Here is a 20,954-nt window from a genome sequence, read left to right on the forward strand (position 1 = left end):
AGGTGTTGCGGCCCTATGCTCCTTGAGAGTAACAAAGAAATAAGTAAATTTTTGCTGGTACATTTATTATTGCTAATGTATAAAAATGTAGGAAATTTACTATAAGGGTCCTTAAAATCTATACCAACATTTTCTCATGGGGCAATGTGAGTGCATCCTTTTCCAGTTGTTCAAATATTTGATCTTCAAATTGTGCAAAATTTGTACAGCATGTAAAAATATGGATTATGAAAAATAATGTTTTTAGTTACACTTTAATTAAGGAAGACAATTTAAAAGAAAATAACCAGGCCACCAAGCCTGGGGAGGGATTTGCCATTGATAACCTACAGCAAACGGATCAGAGAGAGTTTGCTAGCTACAAAGAGGGTGTAAAATCTTTCACTTCTTGGAATTGATATCACTGGCAACCTTTATCTTTTAAAATAAAATTCTACATAGTTGTAATATGTCAAAACAACAACATATGGCCACAGGATTTTTAGTTATTGTGCAGCGAAACAATGGAACTCTCTCCCTTTCCATATCCGCCACCTACCCACTACTGAATCCTTTAAACGTACACTGAAAACGCACCTCCTCTGTAACATTGCTCCTAACAACCTTTCCCATACTGCTATAGTCCTTTGTCACACCCTATTTTTGCAGTATTGCGTTACTCTCAGCTCTTGTTCTTGTTACCTGGTTCCTCGTGTTTTCTTTATTTGATTTTATTCTTCGTTTTGCACAGTTGTATATTATTTTATAGATCATATGTTATTTGTTTTTCCTGTCCCTCATATGCTGTCCATGTTTCATTATTGTTCTTAAGCACTAAGAGCATACTCCTTAAGAGTGTGAGTACGCGCTTTACATACAAATTTTGCATTTATTATTATTATATGAAACGACTGAAAGAATTTGGAAAGGTTTGAATGCAGATATAACAAGGGACTATATATTTTAATAAATATGAGCATACATTTTACAGTGTCAAGCAAACCAGACAAAATCCACTCCAAAATATTTTGTGTTACTTTATAATCCACATAATTCTTTTATATGACTATATCTATAGAAGTACAAAAAGATTTAAACAATATAACTCTGACAAATATAATCAAAATAAATCTTGATCATTGATTCATTTCTGTTTACATATTTGATATTACATATGTACAAAATGAATTTGCATATAAATCATATTACTAATAAGCACAGCCATAAAAATTCAATTTCAAGAAAATACTAAGGCTGACCTGCAAAATGTATTATTGCAGGTACCTAAAATGGTCAATATTTTGATGTTCATGTACTTTTAAAAGTCTACAGAATAAAATTTAATAATACTAGCTTTTGATGAATTCTTCCTTTAGAAAGCTGCAGTAAAGTTTCCCTTTCACGCATACTTGAACCTGGCAATCAAACAGTTTTACTGCTTAACCGCTCTATTCACCTTTCTTCAGACAATCACATTCATTAAAATGTGTTCAATGTACTATATTGGAGCATGGATTGAGTCATCGCTGAAGGGGCTGCTGGTGTTCGTGCTTAAATTTTATGTTGATGCAGAAGATAGATGATTTAGACTAGTGCTAGGTAAGGTAGGAGTAGGCTAGTGTTAAAGTATCATCATAGGGTCAGGAAGTGATTCTTATTTTGTAAATACGTGTACTGTAAATAAACTTACTTTTTGAGTTACCATACCTCTTTGTGTGTACATGAATGCTTGATGCCATTCTTTTGTTTCAATCTAAACAAATAAATCACATATTTTGAGTGAATGAATTTAAAGATGTCCAGTTACATTAAAATCCAGATTGTTGTGAATTACACAGATCAGATGGCGATGTTATCCAATTCAAAACTGAATGAAACACTTAAAAACCAAAAAAATAAATAGAATCAGGATCTTTTGTGGACTCAAAGGTCAGCTTAGTGCAATTGAATAGTAAATGAGGAAAAAAGAACACAATGCGAGGTACTTAATTAAATAGCACTCCCAACAAGTGTGAGCCAGAAATTCCATCCTCTCCCCTGGAAGAAGAATGGGCTGACTGGTTACAGAATTTATGGTGCCGCATGGTCTGGTCACAGTGTTTAGTAAACAGGGCTTCTGCTTACGCAAAAAATTGCGTACAGTACGCATTAAAAGTTCGGAGGACCCCTTCAATTTTCGTCAATGGGGTCCCATTCAAATTTGGGCGAAGAACAGGGACCCCTTAAAAATCTGAAGAAGGGGTCCCTGGGACCCCAAAGAATTTAGCCTTAACAGAAGCCCTGGTAAAGCAGATCGATCTGGAGATATTACATTTCTAGATTGTCTCAAAGCAAAAGAAAAATCACATCACAAAAAGGATGTTAAGTTGTTTTAAACATTTTTCGAAATAATTTAAAGCTAAATTTTAATCTTTCAATAAGAAAGAGACTTCATGACAGTAATATTGCAGCAGCCTCTTTCTTGTTCAGTTGATATACTTCATTTTCCATTAGCTTTTTGTATCATTCTCCATCTGTTGTAAACTACAGATGCACAGCGTTTTTACAACAACAAAAAAAACCCATACATTTGGTCCTCAAACTGAAAATGTTGATGCCAGTGACAGATTCAAAAAGTAAAAATAAATATTAAGCAACCAATTCAGTACTGACTAGTCAATTTCTAAATACCAAGTCAACGAATTAAATATTAATACTGTATGATTATAATAATAAAAAGCAGTGTAAAAAGATGTGAGTCTTAAATTCAGTTATTTGGTCATCAGCTCTTGGAAAATTAAAGGTGACTGTGGAGAACTTTTTATGTGGAAACACCTAAAATTTTTATGACTCAGGTGTCCCAATCCAGGTTTCTTATTACTATTGTTCACAAGGCATCAGGTTTTGTGATGAGGACTGGAGATTCCATACTTATGAAAAATGTTATCATCTTGCTATCAAGAATTGCCTGCAGTAGACGAGTGAATCATGAGGTCCACAAACACCACAATGAAGCAATCTGAAAGTGTGACCTCAGCATACATTTTCTGGACCTGATGATGTCCCATGCTGCCAAACTGAAGCTGCACATAAAATTGCATGTACGTTTTTGTGAAAAAGATGAAAAATGAATGAGTACCTGCACTACTTAATCCATCCTCACCACAACCACCCACGTGCACATGCTCAGTCTGTTGTTCCCCTACCCCCCCCCCAAAAAACACACTCTTTTTCTCTCACACAATCACACACATTGTTGTCATTAAAATTTTCCACCCAGAAGATGAACTTTCTGAGGTGCACTGATTATAAAAATGACATTCATGACAAAGTATGCAATCCACTGTACAGCAACATTTAGCATTACTTTCACCTACCAGAGAATTATATATGTATAAGGCAAATAACAAATTAACAGCAATGTCTATGATCGTTTCAGTGACATAAATTCACAAATAGTGTATTATTTATCTGTGAAAAAAAAAATAAGATTAAAGGCAGAAATCTTTCAGACCATAGGAGGAGAGAATGGTTTCACTCCTATGAGGGAAGGTACATAGGAGTACACAGTGCTGACAACTAGCAGTCAGTCATCACCAATTACTACCCTGCGGGTACTCCTACCTTCCCTCGCCCAGGCGAAACCATTTTAAAAAACACCCACAAGAAGTTCCACCTTAAAATATAGGAATTGATGTTGGCACACAAACAGAAAATATAGCAACAACATAAAAAAAAAATTGCTATTAGTGTATACAAATGTGAATTTTGTAGCTTATCAAAAAAAGTTCCAACACATGCCTTTCATGCATATTTTATATCATTAAATTAGTTTAACTGTCATGTAGCCCCTATTAAAAATAAACACAATAACTGCGATAATAAATGAATTTTATCAGGCAAATGTGAAATTAAGAGAGTAAAGAAACTGGCAAAGTTTAGATGTATCCTTTAGCAGCTAGACTATAAAACCAATTACTTTTTTATTTTACCACTAAAATGAGCTATTAAATCAAAATATGATGAATTGTGTAACATGCAGTCTATATAAAGTAAACAGCATAGATTATTTTACCATTCAAGGCATGCATGAGAAGTGCATCAGAGACAAAGATGTACATCCAACTGCACAGATCATTCAAAAGCCATGACACCTATAGCCCATTGTATAGTGTGTGTCTAAATGTAACATTCAATGCAATAGCAAGTTTTCAACAACACAAAAAAAAAAACCCCCAGCTAAATTAGGAAACATTCAATTCACATCAGCATATCTAAAGAGTCTCTTAGAATTTCTCTAAGGAAGAATAAGCCCAGGGTACATAAGGTCACCCTAGACAAGCCTGTATGTGAAGAAAAGTCTGAAATAGGATACTTTCTGACAGATTTTTAAGTTTAATGTACAAAAGCTGTATTCACATTTGTCTCAAAAGCAGACTTTACTGTTTAAGTGACTTTTGGATAACTTTTGTTACCTTTAATGACTGCAAAAGCAGTTAAAATCAAGAGAATCAAAACAATTACAAAAGACTGACAAATATGTTTTTAAGACTTCTGCAGCTACCCTTGATGGAAGTGCCGCAGAAAATGGCATCAAGTTAGTGACATTATACACAGAAAGAGAAGATCTAAGGAAAAGAACTTTAAAGTCTTTTATAGTTAGACTGGCGATGGAGACTCCAAATATAAATTTCACACAAAATTAAGGTATACATTCCGTGTGGCACAGGCACCAATAGCTGAATATATTAACGTGAACTTACAAACATATTACCTTGAATACCACGTAGTCTATTCAGGTAGGAGATGCTAAAAAGAAGATACACTATGAGATGTACAAACTTAAGGCAAGACAATCAAAATAAAATAGCAAGAAAGACAGTGGTTGATAGGTATCAGCTCAACAAACAATTTAAATGCACACACATATACTGAAGGAATATTAACCAATTAGCTGATAGTACCAGCAGGCTGCTATATCAATTCTGATGTCATAATTTTAGGTGAAGATAATGAACATGAGCATTTCTACAGTAGTGTGATCAGCTTCCTTATCATTAACACACTGAAAACTGAGCAAAATATTTCAGGGGACTCCAGGATGCATGCCAAATATGCTCCCCTACTACTGGAAAAACTAAGGATTTACCATGAATACTTATCAAATTGTTTATGTCAAACAACAGAATTTATAAAGCAATGTTTTAAACAACAGAAGTGAAAAGAGGGAATTGCCTGAGTATTAACAAAACTAAAACAATTACAAATTAACCACTTACAATTGTGGAACCAATAACACACTTTTTAAACTTTTCTTTAACCAAATAAATAGACATGACAAAACACAAAAGTAATTTTAAGTATCTAAAGCACTCTTGGTTTACCCTTTTAAAATCAATCTTCTTTAGATGGAACTGAAAGCTCTTTACGTTGTTATCAGTTCTCATTGTGGATTTTATTTTTTTAAATATGCAATTAAATCAAGCATTCTAATAACTATACATTTATGTTATTGTCACATATATGAATATGAAAATGTTATTAGACTTGCTTTTTAAAATGCTGTGCAATAAGTTCATGATAAAAAGAATCCTTTATCTCAGATAGTCAAAACAATTTTTTGTAATATGTAAATCTACCTTCCTGACATCCACTCAAGGTAAACAACACTGGCACTGAATCTCCCTCACCTGTTCATTTGGAGTTCTGGTGTTGTGCCGAAAGGCTGAGGTATCATTCTTCTGTGCTGCCCCATCTAATATCACAGTCATTTCTTGCGGTTTTGGTACAGGATCTTTGTAGAGGTACTGCGAAGACCCAACCAGGCTCAGCATCACAGGTAGCAGTGCAAGCCCATGGAAAAGCCCAAAGACTACCACTGTAAAAAATACCTGAAATAGACATTGGGATCCAAAACAGCTTTAGTTACAACATGTAAGTTTACAATAATTACAATTAAAATATACACACTGCTTTTAAAATGGTAATAAACAGTTCAATATCACAGTTCATATCTCTCAGTATGAGACGATTTTATTTTACATTTTTTACTTAATATACTTAAAATTATATATACTTAAAATTTTCTTTTCTTAGCTTTTGTTCAATACACATCTTTTTAACTGTTTTTTACTGTTACTATGAGGTGAACTGTGCATATAAGGTAGCATTTTCAAAATAAAAATAACATTTACCCTGAAGAAAACAACAAAACCATAGCTGGAACTGTTAGCCAACAGAACAAAGGCCAGGAACGTGCTGAACCCACCATTAAAAACAGCTGGTCCAATCTTAGTCAGGGTTGCAACAGTCCTTTCTGTAAATGTAACAAAATATATCAGATGGTCTATTAACAGCACACAGTATGCTTTTTGCCAGCTTCCACATTTTTATCAGAAGCTTCTCGTCAACAGCTTTTACAAGCTGACAATTTTGTACCACAAAAATGTTAACATAAGAGTAGAAAATAAAGGACTAAAATAATACTGGATGCAGACTATGAGAAAGAGACAGGCATGGGTGCCAGCCTAGGTGTCACTGATGATAGCCTTGGCTAGTAAGTGGGCTTGTTTGGCCAACACTGATGACTGCTGCAGCAATGGGGAGGAGGTATCATATTCTCCGACAGCCCCCAAAAACTTTAACAGCACTCTGAGGGGCAGCTATCATTCATGCTTATCACCAGACTGGTGGAAAACAAAAAGCTCTACAGCAAGAGTACCAAGCTAGTTTCGCTGGGTGTGGCAATTTCAGCGTGTACACCAGCCACTGTGGTGGTGGGTCAGGATGTAGATCCATGTATATATCCTACATTCCTAGCTTTTAATGGTGCTAAAGTTTGCTGTGTGGCCACACTAGCTACAGCAGGTAATGAGCAGGAAGTTGTTACAATAAAGATTACACAGGTTACAGCTGTGCTTAATCTATTTTCATGAAGTATGTGCGAGCAAGCCAGCAAATACACCAAGATTGACAGACGTTTGCTGGGCACTTCATTGGCAATTTAACAAGACAATCAGGCCAACTGATTTTGAGAAAAAAGCTCTCACACATTAAACTTCAAGTAATAACAGGTGAATATACCTGTGCGACTTCCTGAAACGGTCATGAATGTATGTCCAATGTGAGCAGAGTAGTCTACAGCCAGTCCAACTGTCAAAGTCAACAGAATACTGCTAGCTGTGTCAATGTAGGTGCCCCAAAACTGAAGGCTCCCAGCAACATCAACCTGTTGACAGTATGCAATGTAAAGTATGAATAAAATATGTATAAACAAAGTTGTAAAACATACTTTTACTTCAAATGTACTAGAAAGGATAATATAACTTTTGTTTTAGGTCTCAGGATTTTCTTTAATACATGTAACTTAAAATATAAAACTGTGAGGGGTACTGCATAGTTCTTTTCGAAGTTTTTCCCTACCAAAAGTTTGATGATTATGTACAGCTTTGCAAGAAAGATTGCAGTCACTGCTGCTGCTTTATGTTTCAGCCCTTAACACCAAATCTCATCAAAAGAACTCAGAAAAAAATTTACCAAACTTTAAGTGGCAAAATAAAGATTTAAGCAAATGAAGATATTATGACTAATGGATTTTTAAAATATTTTTTTCACTGCATGCCTTTGTTCACATAGAAGGTATGGAAAATTGTATTGGTAAAAAACTGTAACAGAGAAAAAAACTGAAGCAATAATTGTTGTTATAGGGTGTGAGAAATGATTCTGACCACAGTAAAAATGACACATAAAAACACCAGGGTGCTGGTCCATAAGTCAGCAATAAGCAACGTGGTTACCACAAGGACACAAGCTCCAGACATAGCTAGATTACGAAGCAGTTCTTTATGAAGAACCTGTAAAATAAGAGGCAAATAAAAAATTGCCTTCACTTACATATTTCTTTAACATTTATATCACTTATCATAAAAGCAGTTACTTTTCCCTTTTAAAAAACCCAGGGTCTTCATTTAATTACTGAAGAAGTCCTAAGCCAGAATGAACAAGAGACATAGCTCACCTCCCATACTGGTTTAGAAATATATCTGGTCTAACAAACTTATCTCAAGAATATATCTTATAAGCTCTAAAACAGATTATAAAAGCAATTGAGACTGCTGACATCGTCTTTTTCTGGCAAATTTCTGATAACTTTTTCTAAAAAAACTTTCACTAGTCAAGTCAGAGTAACAAAAAAGAACAAAGAAATACTTTCTGTAAATGAAATATGTCTCTGGCAAAAACATCCTTATTGCATGTTTACAATAGGACAGATAAATAGGCATAAAATGTGGAATTACTCTGTTGGTCTCATAGGTCAAGTACGAAAGAGAGTATGCAAAACACTTGTGTTTTGGTAGATCACTTCCTTTGTCACTGAGGGGTAGACCTGCATTGTCTATAAGTGAGATCAGGCTGTCCATGGCAGCGATACCACTTTTAGTGTCCGGCTGCATTACATGTTGGAGTGTAAAATAGGATGCCTGAAAATGTCACAGATATAAAATTTATAATTGACCGTGGTTACTATTTTTTTCAAATTTGTCACCATCTGTGTGAAAATTTTTTTAAAACAAATATGCTTCTTGTACCGGCTGATAAGTTGTTTAAGCTGAAACATATTTCCCATGTATAATAATAAGCAAATTACAGTGAACCCAAGAAGAAGCTTTAAATGGCATTACTGCAGGGGCAGGATATAGAGAGCTAAATTACATCAAAACTATTTTTCAGAAGCAATGTTCAAACCATAGCTATCAACTGTTTGGTTTCTCTCCTGCATAAAACAAGAACAGTAATCAGCACTAATTTTGTAAAGAGATGCAAGCAGTGACAGACAAGAACTAAAGTGAAGAACAGAGTGAGGAAATATATAACAAGCAGATAAATCTGAAAATAAATTCTATACTTTTACCTTTATAACTGATGGAGATAAGTCGTTGTCAAATATGATAAAATGGCGCAGTGTCTGGCCCGCTGTGCTGTTCCCAAGGAAACGGTGAAGGTAGGATACATATTCCTGCTCTGTTGATGGCAAGTAACCTATAATAGAAATAGCGAGAAAGTGACAAGAAGACACTTTAAGAAAACACTGATCAGAAAACTGCCATGTTTATTTAAGGCAGCAGTGGGCACACTTTTTTTTATTAGCTGATCTCAACATCCTAAATGATGCAGTAGGCCAGTAACATACCAAAACCACATGCTTTGAATATACAGCAATTCTAGTAAAAATGGGATGCTAAATGTGTACATAATGGTGTTCACTTACCAAATTTATTGTGAAAAGCTTAACATATTTTCCCACACACAGCAACCAGATATCTGTGTGGTAGGGAACAACTTTGTGATTGGCTTCATTCCTCCAACAACCATTTCTTGTTACTAGTCGCCCCCAGTGGAGCATAGAGCTGCAACTACACCCTGCCTTCGGACCCGGTTCTGAGCGTCCCATTCCAGTTGGAACCATGTCATGCCAGCTTGCCTCCACCTCACTGGGAATTGATCTCCTCCATGTCTGTCTAGGTCTCCCAGCCCTGCGCCTCCCCTGAGGGCTCCAGCCAGAGCTTGTCTTGTTAAATTGTCGCAAGGTGTGACCAATCCAGCCCCACTTCTGCTTCTTGATGTCTTGGCTGGCAGGTTTTTGGTTGGTTCTCTCCCACAGATCTCTATTGGAGATCTTCATGGGCCATCTGATGTTGAAGATGTGGCGCAGACATCTGTTGACGAATGTCTGAATCTTGCTGCTGATGGTGTTTGTCACATGCCATGTCTCAGATTCATACAGAAGGACTGACTTTGCATTTGTGTTAAAGATGCAGATCTTGGTGAGTAGAGGTAAAGCCTTGGAGTTCCAGATAGATCACAGGGTGTGGAATGCAAGCCTGGCTTTGTTTATTAAGGTTCTTACATCTTCATCTGTACCTCCATCTTTGCTATGCTGCCAAGGTAGGTGAAAGGGTCCGACTCTGTAATACATTCCCCATGTAGTTGGAGCGGGGCTTCTTGCTTGTTGTTGACTCGCATTACCTCCGTCTTCTTGATGTTGATGGTCAGGCCAGTCATTGCTGCTTTTCCCGAGAGCCGAATGAGCTTTGTCTGTGCGTGCTGTTGCTTGTGGGACAACAGGCTGATGTCATCCACAAAGTCGAGATCCAATAACAATATAAACTGCCAATGGTTGAGGCTTCTTGTTTTACTAACATATACAATTTTCATCACAGTATTCACAACATAGTTTGTGTCTAATACATGTTTGTACAAAGTTTCTTAATGGTTGGGATATGTTTCATGAACAATTTCCTGATTTCCGGACAGAAGACCAACATTCCAGCCAGTTAGATTAAATTTGGAGATCCATCAGTAGTGACATTTCTCAATTTTATCCCATGGAAGAACATGTTTCTTGATGCATCATATCACTTTCAGAAGCAAGTCCTTGCCTGTTTTGCCTGTTATAATGTCTTTCATTGACTCCATCGAAAGCAGTTCCTGGGTTATATCAACGTCATTGCTAACTATACGGATAAAAAAAAGCAGCTGTGCAGTGTAAGTTATATTGGTATTATGATCTAGTGCATGAGATACCTGTCAAACTGTTCAAACTTATGCATCAATTGTTCCAGCAAATTATGTTCCATGTCCTCTATTCAGCGCATCGTCAAAGGTGAAAACACTTTGTATGTGTTAGAATGTTATGGAACGCTGAGTTCTCAGTTGTATTTGATAAAGCAATCAAATTAACATAGGTTAAAAAATAAACAAATAAATAAATACACTTCACATTATAGCCCATAGGCCGTCCCAACAACATCCACTGGCCATACTATCCCCACCCTGATTTAAGGTAATCAAGAAGATAATACATTCCCACATTTTTTTAAAAAGCTCTATAAAATGCTGATAAAAATTGTCTTCAGTTAATTCTTGGTATCCACATAATGAAAACTAGAACTAAAAAGAGTCTCCACGAAAAAAAGATTAGATAAGCATACCATGGTAACTGAGCCATTTGTGATAATGGATGAACCAGGCATTAATGGTACCATTAAGGATACTGGAACTTGATGAAATTTGTAGATGCAAATTTTCCAGCTGCTGGCTGTGCTGCAGGTAGCTAAATTCACCTTAAATCAAAAATTTTATAATAATTAATAATGCGATCATTAACTGTAATAAATACCTCTCCACAAACAATAGAAACATTAACTACTTACATCAAGGTATTTTCATCATTTAGATTCACAACGTTTGTCCACAAAAATGAAAATAGTTGCTTTCTTATTTTGTATGATAAATATATGATTATACAGAAGGACAGTTAGTAAGTGCAATGAAACCTCTAAATCTTCTTTTTGCCCAAACAATATTTACTTCTTGAACACTAGAATTTGAGATAACATGGTAAAGTGACTAAAAGGTTAGTCATTTGCTGCCAACAAATACTAGATTACTATCTCTTGAAACCCATTTAATTTATCTTGTGTGTATAAGCACACCAGGAAAAAAGAAAAATAATAGGCACTGACCACAATATACAGCTGTATCTTCTCCCTTGCTATTAAAAAGTCTTCTTTTGGCTTGGAAATAAGCAAAGGCATAAGAGTCACTAGGGATGTAAGAAGCAAGGCTAAACTCTGTTTTCATTTTACTGAAGCTCCACAGATTGACACTGAAAACTACCAGAGATGCTATGATGATCAAGACCTGTAAAACAAAGTACACATCTGAAGCTAGTTCTATCTCTTGGTTTTCTTGAGATTTTATATGTGAAATATTAAACAAGTATTTAAAACAGAGACATGAATACAAAATATGCTAACAGTTTATCAAAGCCAACAAAAAAATACATTTATATGAAAAGTTATATATATTAACCTCATTTATCACTGACTGGCAAGTGAAAGGCAGTATTGCCTTAAGGAACAACAGTTTTCACTGTGGCCTGAACAAGAATTTCTCATAAGGCTGTGCTAGTTCTTACATGCAAATATTACTTTGAATTACAAGCCTAAGGTAAATGAAATTATTGTTTAAATTTTAATGTACAATGTTTTCAACTAATGATTGATTTAGTTGGCCCTTCATTGCTACCAGTGGTGCTGACTATAGCACAATATGGTTATTTTAAACTTGCTTTTTTCCATACCTTTGCAAGATTTGTCATTAATACAGGTGCATACAGTCGAGAGAAAAATATATGTAGGAAAGATGCACCTTGACTACATTTATTAGGCATGTAGTTTCTGTGCTTGCAACAAACAATACAAGCATCAAGGCCAGCTCTCCTGCGCTTCTCATCAAGAGTCAAGCATGCAGAAAAAAAAGTTGCCACCAGAATAAACAGCCCAAGAATGCCAAGGACAGCAAAAATGCAAAATGAACTCAGTGCTGGAATTACCTGAAAGAATAATGAAGCAGTTTAAAACAAACCTTATTCAAAACTGGTTTTGAGTCAGTTGGGTATCGTTTGTTACATAAAAGGTACTCAATCCTATAATTTGTGGTCAGGTAGATCTTTAATGGTTTGATCAACAATTAAACTGGTAAATGGCCTATTTTGTTATTTACTTTGTTATTAAAATGTACTTATTAATTACCTTCCTACTTTGATGACAGTTTCAAAAGATACTAAAAAAAGACAATAAAAATCCTAAAAGAAACAAACTTTTATAAATATTGCATAAAGATATTACATAAAACACTAAGCATTAGAATTATAATACAAGCATCTGTCCATCACTGGCACTGTATGAATGTATGCACACATAACACATTATATAAACAGATGCATGGATGCAGATATATGACAAACCACATGCATGTGCACATACATTACGAAAATTGTACAGGGCAAGGTTATGACTGTTGTTGATCAATATCTTGATTTGCTGCAGTTTGCCTATAGAGCTTGAACAGGAAGGTGTCAATGATGCCAAACACTCCATACAAACGTTTGGAGAAAGCTACAGCTCATGTCAAGCTTCTCCTTGCTGAATTTTCCTCTGCTTTTAACACTATGCAACTTCACTTGCTAGAATGAGTCTAGTTTCAGACTTCCATCTATCTCACCAACTAATTAACTCTCTGGATATTGGACTTTAAAAAAAAAACAAGTAGCAGAGAAATTCTGTTAACAGTCTTCTCTCAGATCCTGCACAGGTTCACCTCAAGGCTGCTGCTTGTCTCCACTACTGTTCATAATATATACTAACAGTGGCAGAAACACGTACTATGAATAGGAGTTTTCTTATTAAATTTTCTGATGACATTGCCTTGTTGTCACTGACACTGCCTTCCTTGTCTTGAATGCCTCAGAGACTAAGAAATGATCTTCAACTTTCAGATGAACAAGCTTGAGGCAGTCAACGGTACTATCCATGATGATGTCATTGAGGTAGTCCACTCTGATAAATATTTAGATACTATCTTTGAGTATCAATGGGACATCAACATTGACATGATCCTCCATAACAGCCAGCAATTACAATACCTCCTCTGGAAACTCAGGTTTTTTTTTCTCTGTCAGCTCTGTCATTCTCACTCAGCTCTATCAGTCCTTCATTGAATTCTCATCGCGTTTTCTTTCATCTCTTGGTTCCACAACCTCTCCCTGGGGAACAAGAATAGTCTTGTCTCTCTTGTCAATATCTGTTTCAAGATTAGTGAAACCAGGCAGAAGGACTCGGCAGTCTGAAGTCAAGCAAATCCTTAGGAAAACACCCCGTATCCTCACTATTATTGATCAGGTATTGACATGCAAGTTCTTACTCTTATGGTCTGTCTGCAGGTACATGATGCCTGTGTACAGAACCAATCGTCATCTTTAAAAACTGCTGTTTCCACATCTAAGATATATATAAAAGCAGATTTAAAAAAAAAAATCTTACTGTGGAAGCTCCAACACCAAAGGCCACTGCATCAGTAAGAGAAGTAACAGTAATGGATACGCCTGCATGTTTAAGTGTTGTGGCAATTTTCTGGGGAACTGGTAAATTATTTTCTTCTGGACTGAGGTTTTTCCACACCTCAAGCACTATAAACATGTCATCAACCCCAACACCTGAAATGAAAAAAGGAGACGTGTTCACTAAGAATCAATAATCAGTATCAACTTTATTTGGTACATAGTCTTCCACAGAACAGATCACTAAAATGGGCTATAGTCTGCTTATAAATGCATATTTTATTTGTCATTTGACATTTATTTAACAAACTGTTTTGTGAGAATTTTGCCTTTTTTTATTTGTCAGAAATGATAACCTTATAGTGTTAACCCTATGTTTATATGGAAACAATATAATATAATGAAAACTATTTTTTCTGATCAGCTGAAAGATAATAAAGAGAACAATTACAAATTACACAAATTTATGACACTAAATTAGGTGGGATTTGCATTGATGGTAAGATTATTTTTGCGTACATGCAAGAACCTGTGACATCTTTAGGTTATTTCAATAAGCTTTGCAGGTGAAAGGTCAAACCAATGAAAGTACTCAAAAGAAAAAAATCAGAACTTTCTGGCATTACCTACCCAGTAACATGAAAGGCATGATGGTCTGAATTGGGCTGTACATTACATCCAGTGCTGTTGCCAGACCATATGCAAACAAAATGGCCAGTCCTATGCACATTATGCCAGCCATTGACACATAGATCTACCACAAAAATTTTAAAAAACGTTCCATACTTACATATTCCCTAACTACTGCTCCAAAGCTAACTAATTACAATCATAAACCAAAACAGATTTTACGACGTCCATAATTTTTTTATAAAAGTGCTAACATGCAAGGTATATGTTGTATATGATTTAAAACGACGTTATCTGCTACAAAATATAAAGTTGACGGTGGCTTTGTCTATTAAAAGGATACTCAGCTTTCATTATTTAAGCAAGCTATCACCTTATGCTCTGTGAGGTTAAATTTGCCAAGTGAGAGAAGCACAAAGGCAAAGACAATGCTAAATCCAGCAGTGAGGAGAGTGATGTCGTTATTAACAGCACCATACCCTTCATCATCAAAACTGAAATACAATATAAAAAAAGACAAAAGCATCATTATTATATAAGAGTATTCTTGGGAAGTGAAAAAAGTTATGCAAATTTAAATGATGTAATTTTTGTAAGAAAAGAAATCTTTGAAGATAATATCAAATTCACATTGGTTGTTAAAGTTAATAATAAACAATAACATTTTTTATACATAAGCATTTAAACTTCTTTTAATCTAGACCAGTTTGTCCAACTAAGCTGATAAAAAAAGTTAAAAATACTGCTGTCCAACTACCTGAAATAAATTGGAATTAAATGTCATTGAAAAAATAATTCTCTGCAGACAAAAACTGTCAACCATGATCATGAAACGTAGGTGAAATCCTTGTTGCTGATGTGTAAATTAAACAGCATTATTATAATCTTTAAATAAACATTATGATAAACAGCATATCCCATCCATGAAATACATTAGAGTTTACAGACTTGAAATTATTAGGGATTTTCAGACTCACAGGTAAAATTGGGGGGGGGGGGGGGTTTACAGACCAAACTCACAATAAAGTCACATTACTGTGTATGTATTCATATAATTGTGACCTTGATCCCTGACATCAAGATACTGTCTTTATTACCAGTGATATATTTTTATATATCTAAAATTGTGGTACTGACAGTTACTAACAAGATTCCACATTGGCTTTTACATTTCTGGTTTATTGTGCAATTTTTTACCTAAGACCAAATTAAATACAAGGACCAAACATGGAACTGCACACATATTGCATATATAATCAATCAATAGCCATGCTTCATATAAAGTAGGCCTAGAGAACAAACCTTCTGGAAGCATATACAAATAAAGCAGAAATATCAGGGTGGCCACCAGTGACAAGTTCAATCACTTTCTTCTCCCATTCCTTTATTTTTTCTTCAGTCTGTGAACACGAAATTTACCAACTGAAGCAACTTTTAGATGGGAGTATTGATGCTATTCAGGTGTAATATTATATCTTGCGGTACCATTAGTGAAAAAGAATAGAAATAGAACACTATTCTTCATACTCTTTTAAAAAACATATTACATACAAAGCTTAATCATGGTATGAATTCTAACTGTAACCTATGCAAAAAGAAAAAGTGGATGTCAAAAAAATTCACATATTAAATCTGAACAAATCAAAATAAGTTGGGTTTTTTTTAACATACATAACATTTTTCTGAATGCCAAGTACAGTACATACACAACAAACTTGGGAAAAGGAAAAGACATCTACAAACGAATCCTCCTTTTGATGGTGGCTTATTGTTGTTATCATTAGTTTTTTTTCTTCTTTTTTCTGTTTCTAGCAGGATAGTTTAGACCTAGACTACAGTATGTTTAAGACCCTCTGATATTAGTGAGACAGGCTCCATAGCCTGGTAGTTAGTATTGGTGGACTGTGTAGCAGATTCTTGGTGGGATACCTCGAAAGTACATAATTAATATAACATCATTTTCAAAAATACCTTGCATTCATCACAGGTTTTCTAAACAAAGCCTATTGCATATTTAAAAAAAAACTTTTTTTTTTCAAAAGTTCACAGCATAAATAAGAGACCACTGCACAAACAAACAGCATTACCTTTTCCTCCTGTCTGGTGACAAAGGTCATCTGGGTTGCTGTTGCCTCAACAATGTTCCCGTTGGTGTTGTTTATGTATCCTCCAAGCAGAGTTGAAATTTCCCATCCAAAGTAGTGACTTCAACAAAGAATGCAATAAAAGTAAGAATGCATAAGACAGATGAAATATTAAAGGACTACTAGAATACAAATTTTTGGTTTAATGATTGGTTGAAGTTCAGTGCAAGATACTGTTCTCCAGATCTGGGTAAATAACACACCCCATCCTTTCTCTCTCATTTTGAGATACATGTCTGCAAACACATGTGAAGAACACAAGTGAGGTCAAACTCATGACATTATAGCTGTACACAGATATGCCTAATTAACATTGGGTTCTTGCTCTCAAACTGGCTGACCTCACAATGCCAATGTACATTGCACAATCCTAATGTTTGCATTTTGGACCTATTTTTTGTGTCAGGTGATGTTTGTAGATATCCTGAAAACAAAAGAGGTGTATTCTCCCAGATTTGGAAAAATAGTTGAAATGGATGTGAGGATTTCCATCAAACGGCCAGAATTTGTTGTTTGTCATACCTGGTTTTAACGGTATTGATTTTGCTGATGATCTGATCATGTGTGAGAGAAGCAATGAGTGAAGAGTTGTAGTTCCACAATTCTAAAAGACTGCTTACTCTGCACACTGGGCCCATTCTGCAAGATAAAGACAAGTCTCACTGTGAGAAGGACAATAAACTAGAAATGAAGTAGACCCATTTTAAACGTTTGCTTTTACAATTTTTATTTTAAATTACTTTAAAAACTCTAAGACTGCATTCTGGGACTTGTCAGGGTACTAAACAACATACCGACACAGAAGTCTGGAAACATGGTCCCAGACATATTCATAGCAACTGCTCTGTCATAGAAAGCCATCATCTAGTGAGGAAACAGAAGTTATATATAAAACTTTATTATCATTTGTGAACATTTTCAATGTAGCATTACAATAGTTGTTTATCAATAATGTACAAATACATGTTTAAGAAATTAAAAATTATGTATGTCATGAGGATGTTTCCAAAAGTAATCAAACATTTTTCTGAAAATATCTGGTATCCAAATTGTAAAACTCAATGTTAAATGGTAATCTTTTGTTCATTTCATAAATGTGCATGAACTGAGCCATACAGTTTCTTCTCAACCTTTATCTTAAGGAGGCATGAGGTCATACTCACTGCTTTGAGACATTTTGGAGTAAGAACACTCTCTGTTGATTCCAGCAGTATGGACACAAATCTGGTTTTATCGGGAAAAGTTTGATCCACCCATGCTTTTTCATTAACAATTCGAGAAGATTTAGGAACCCATAATTTTGCTTGATCATTGACTGGTGACAAGGTTTTCAGCCCAATCCCGCAGAGGCCAAATATTGTAAGTGTGAGAACAATAGTAAGAACTGGGTACTCTCCAACGAAGTGACCAATGCTGCAATCATAACAATTTTTCAGACACACAATAAGCAGGAATATTTTTGATAATTTTTAAACCTGTTTTTAAATATCAACAAGCAAAATTTGTGAGGTCCATTTATATCAAAATTATATATGGCAACTTTGTCAAAATTATAACCATAAGGCAACCTTACTCATAGGTTTTAAAAAATGTTTTAAAAAGCATTGTACTAAACTGCTATAATTTCTGTCAGTATATTCTCACCGAAAGAATGCCATCTCTAATGTTTGAACTATTGCTGTGCTGGCTTTCTGCAGACAGTTGTGCATCCAAGTCCAGATTTTTGATGTTTCGTCAAGGTAATAATCGTGATACATGTGATCTTCCATGTTTTTCCTTTATTAATCTAGTTTATTTGGGATCACACCTGCAGTACATAATTTAAGGCACACATATACAAACATATCAAGCTATATAAACAGATGAAAAATTCAAACCTGTATAATGCTTTTAATTAATAAAACAAGAACCCAAATTGGCTAAAAATATAAGTGAAAATATGCAACAAGTTTTAAGTTAATGCATGACTAAACTACAGTTTATGTTAAGACTTGGAATAATATTGTGTGCTTGAGTACATTCCTTTTTAATCTGGACAAACTTTAGTTGTTACGTCTATGCTTTAGAATAATATAAAAATGTAGTGTGTGTTTTAAGTATCTGACTGAATGTATAATGAATGAGTTCTTAACTTTATAACAATGATTGACTTTTCAGTTACCTTTTGTCTTACCATGGATGTTTATAGGTGGATTGCTGTCTGTCTGCCAAGACCAACGCTTAGCCTCTTGCGAAGTTCTTCCCTCCCCCTGTTAGTTTCGGCGAGCCTAAACAAAGAATATGTTTAAACCGGAAGCTTTGTGCAAACATGCCTCGTTTTAGAAGTTAATCGAAATGTGAATAAACCGGAAGCTTTGTACACAACTGCCTCGTTTTAGCGAACTACAAAAAAAAATCGCCTGCCAGCAGTCCAATAATACGAATTCGTGGTCTTACATCTTTCATTGCACTCATATATTCCATTTCACCATGCACATTGCCACAATCACATACCACGAAGCTATAAACGTCCGTCTGTTGTCAACAAATGATCTGTTTTAAAAGACCGTTTGTGTCGTCTTTTTTTGTGCAAAAGAAACGTCTTTAGTCACCTTGGCTTTAGGTGGCATTTAATGAATAAACAGACATCGCTCTCACGACAGACTCACTGCCGATGTGCTGTCCGCGCAGGAGAAACCAAATGAATGCATCTGCCTGCTTCAAAAGTAGATCGACTTCGACCCCAGCTGCACCAGCAGACCGTCCTTATTTCTTTCCATCATTCTGTGAACAGTCCATTCGCGTGCACCTTGACACAGTGACGACTAGGCATCCACTGATCCGTTCCGTTGTATACTGGACTGACTTCCGCGATACATGTAAATCTTGCGAGAGAGAATTGGGTATTTTACTGTCGACCCATCAGATGTAGATATATATGTTTGAAAACGATATAATCTTTTCGTTACCGTATAGATTACATAGAAGTTGTGGCTAGAGCAATCTAGTTTTCTCGTCAAAGACGCCATAACACTATTTGATGTTCTCCCCTCTACATATGGGTGCTGATCATTTCGCCCCACAGCAGTCCGAGCTATGTACATTTCGTCCCAAGACCGAAAATGTCTAATCGTCCCAAGCCCAAAAATCGATCTGGGACGATTTGACTTTTGTTGTGGAGCGAAATGACCGGCGAACCTACACATACAGGGATTATATATTTCAATGTATATGTCTAATTGTACGTTTAAAAAATTTGGCAACTTTTCGTAAACAAACGGGGACTCTATGATCATAAATCTACTGAGACTCGTGTCAGTGTTTGTAAGGCCCAGCACGTACTTTTCTTCAAAAACACCGTTTGAAGTTGATTTAAACCAAAACCAAACCAAACCAAAACAGACTTTATTGTCTGTCCAGGAGACCCAGGACAGAAATTTGTCTTCGCTCACAAGGGCAGGCTTACATTCTCATAGACTTTTAACACAGGAATAAAAGTTATGAGTAAAAAAGTGTAGACTGCACCGTTCCATCAAAGCAGTTTATGTTTATCCTAACAACAAACCTTGGGTGACCAAGGGCCTAAAAGCAGTGCTTAACAAAAAGAAACATATGTGTTCTTCACGGGTTCTGCCCACGACAGAAAATTGGTACATAAGAGAGGTCCATGATGCTATCCGTTGGGTCAAGGTGAAACACAAGTCAAAAATAATGTGTGTTGTGTCCAGTTTTTTTGGTGGAAATCTGATTTAATAATCTCTGACGGGTTTTGGTTCACTACTTCTGCATTCTGCTTCGAATAGAACTTTCATACATATCCTTTTTCTGGTTGATTTCAAAGCCGAAGTGCATGTGGATCTATATATGTGCTGGAAAACTCAAGTGTGGTTTTGTCCAAAAATTGTTGAGAAGAGGATCCCTTTCAGTATTTGGGAATTCTTATCCCTTAGCTGTTTGTTCATTAATAAAATCTAGACATTTATACTCATCTTTCATAACTTTTAAAGCTGACAACAAATGGACTGTGAAAAAAAAAAAAGTTGGTTTTGAAATGCAAAAACTGAATGGCAAATAAATAGTATTCCAGTGTATGAAAAAGTGAACAAAAACAGAGATTTAAGATGGTTACGGTGTTGACAAGTACTTCGTTGTAGGCAGATTTGTAGACAGTTCAGCAGTATCTCCTGTAAAGTTTAATTTTATGAATCTGATGCTTACGAGGTAAATAGCCAATCAGTTAAACTTTTCATAATAAAACTAAAAGACACTGTACCAGAATATACATTCCTTTCAAGGCATGAAAATTTACTCCACACAAGAATGTCAGCATACATATTGAC

General features: G+C 35.4%; 1 protein-coding gene across 1 annotated transcript; it reads right to left on the bottom strand.

Annotated features, from left to right (window-relative positions):
- Nucleotides 1–917: 917 nt before the first annotated feature.
- Nucleotides 918–20,168, bottom strand: LOC112573674 (patched domain-containing protein 3-like). The gene is made up of 21 exons (XM_025254244.1): nt 19,284–20,168; nt 18,797–18,902; nt 18,280–18,442; nt 17,799–18,048; nt 17,423–17,499; nt 17,158–17,274; nt 16,579–16,696; nt 15,794–15,891; nt 14,865–14,985; nt 14,492–14,615; nt 13,845–14,017; nt 12,104–12,355; nt 11,484–11,661; nt 10,950–11,081; nt 8,870–8,997; nt 8,256–8,438; nt 7,686–7,811; nt 7,042–7,186; nt 6,153–6,274; nt 5,649–5,849; nt 918–3,035 (listed from the first exon to the last, which is right to left on the bottom strand). The coding sequence occupies exons 3-21, from the start codon at nt 18,402–18,404 to the stop codon at nt 2,916–2,918; spliced, it is 2,790 nt and encodes a 929-aa protein (XP_025110029.1). The 5' UTR covers nt 18,405–18,442; nt 18,797–18,902; nt 19,284–20,168; the 3' UTR covers nt 918–2,915.
- Between the last annotated feature and the right edge of the window lie 786 nt (nt 20,169–20,954).

Source organism: Pomacea canaliculata, linkage group LG10 (genome assembly GCF_003073045.1).
Source record: "Pomacea canaliculata isolate SZHN2017 linkage group LG10, ASM307304v1, whole genome shotgun sequence".
NCBI lineage: Eukaryota > Metazoa > Mollusca > Gastropoda > Architaenioglossa > Ampullariidae > Pomacea > Pomacea canaliculata.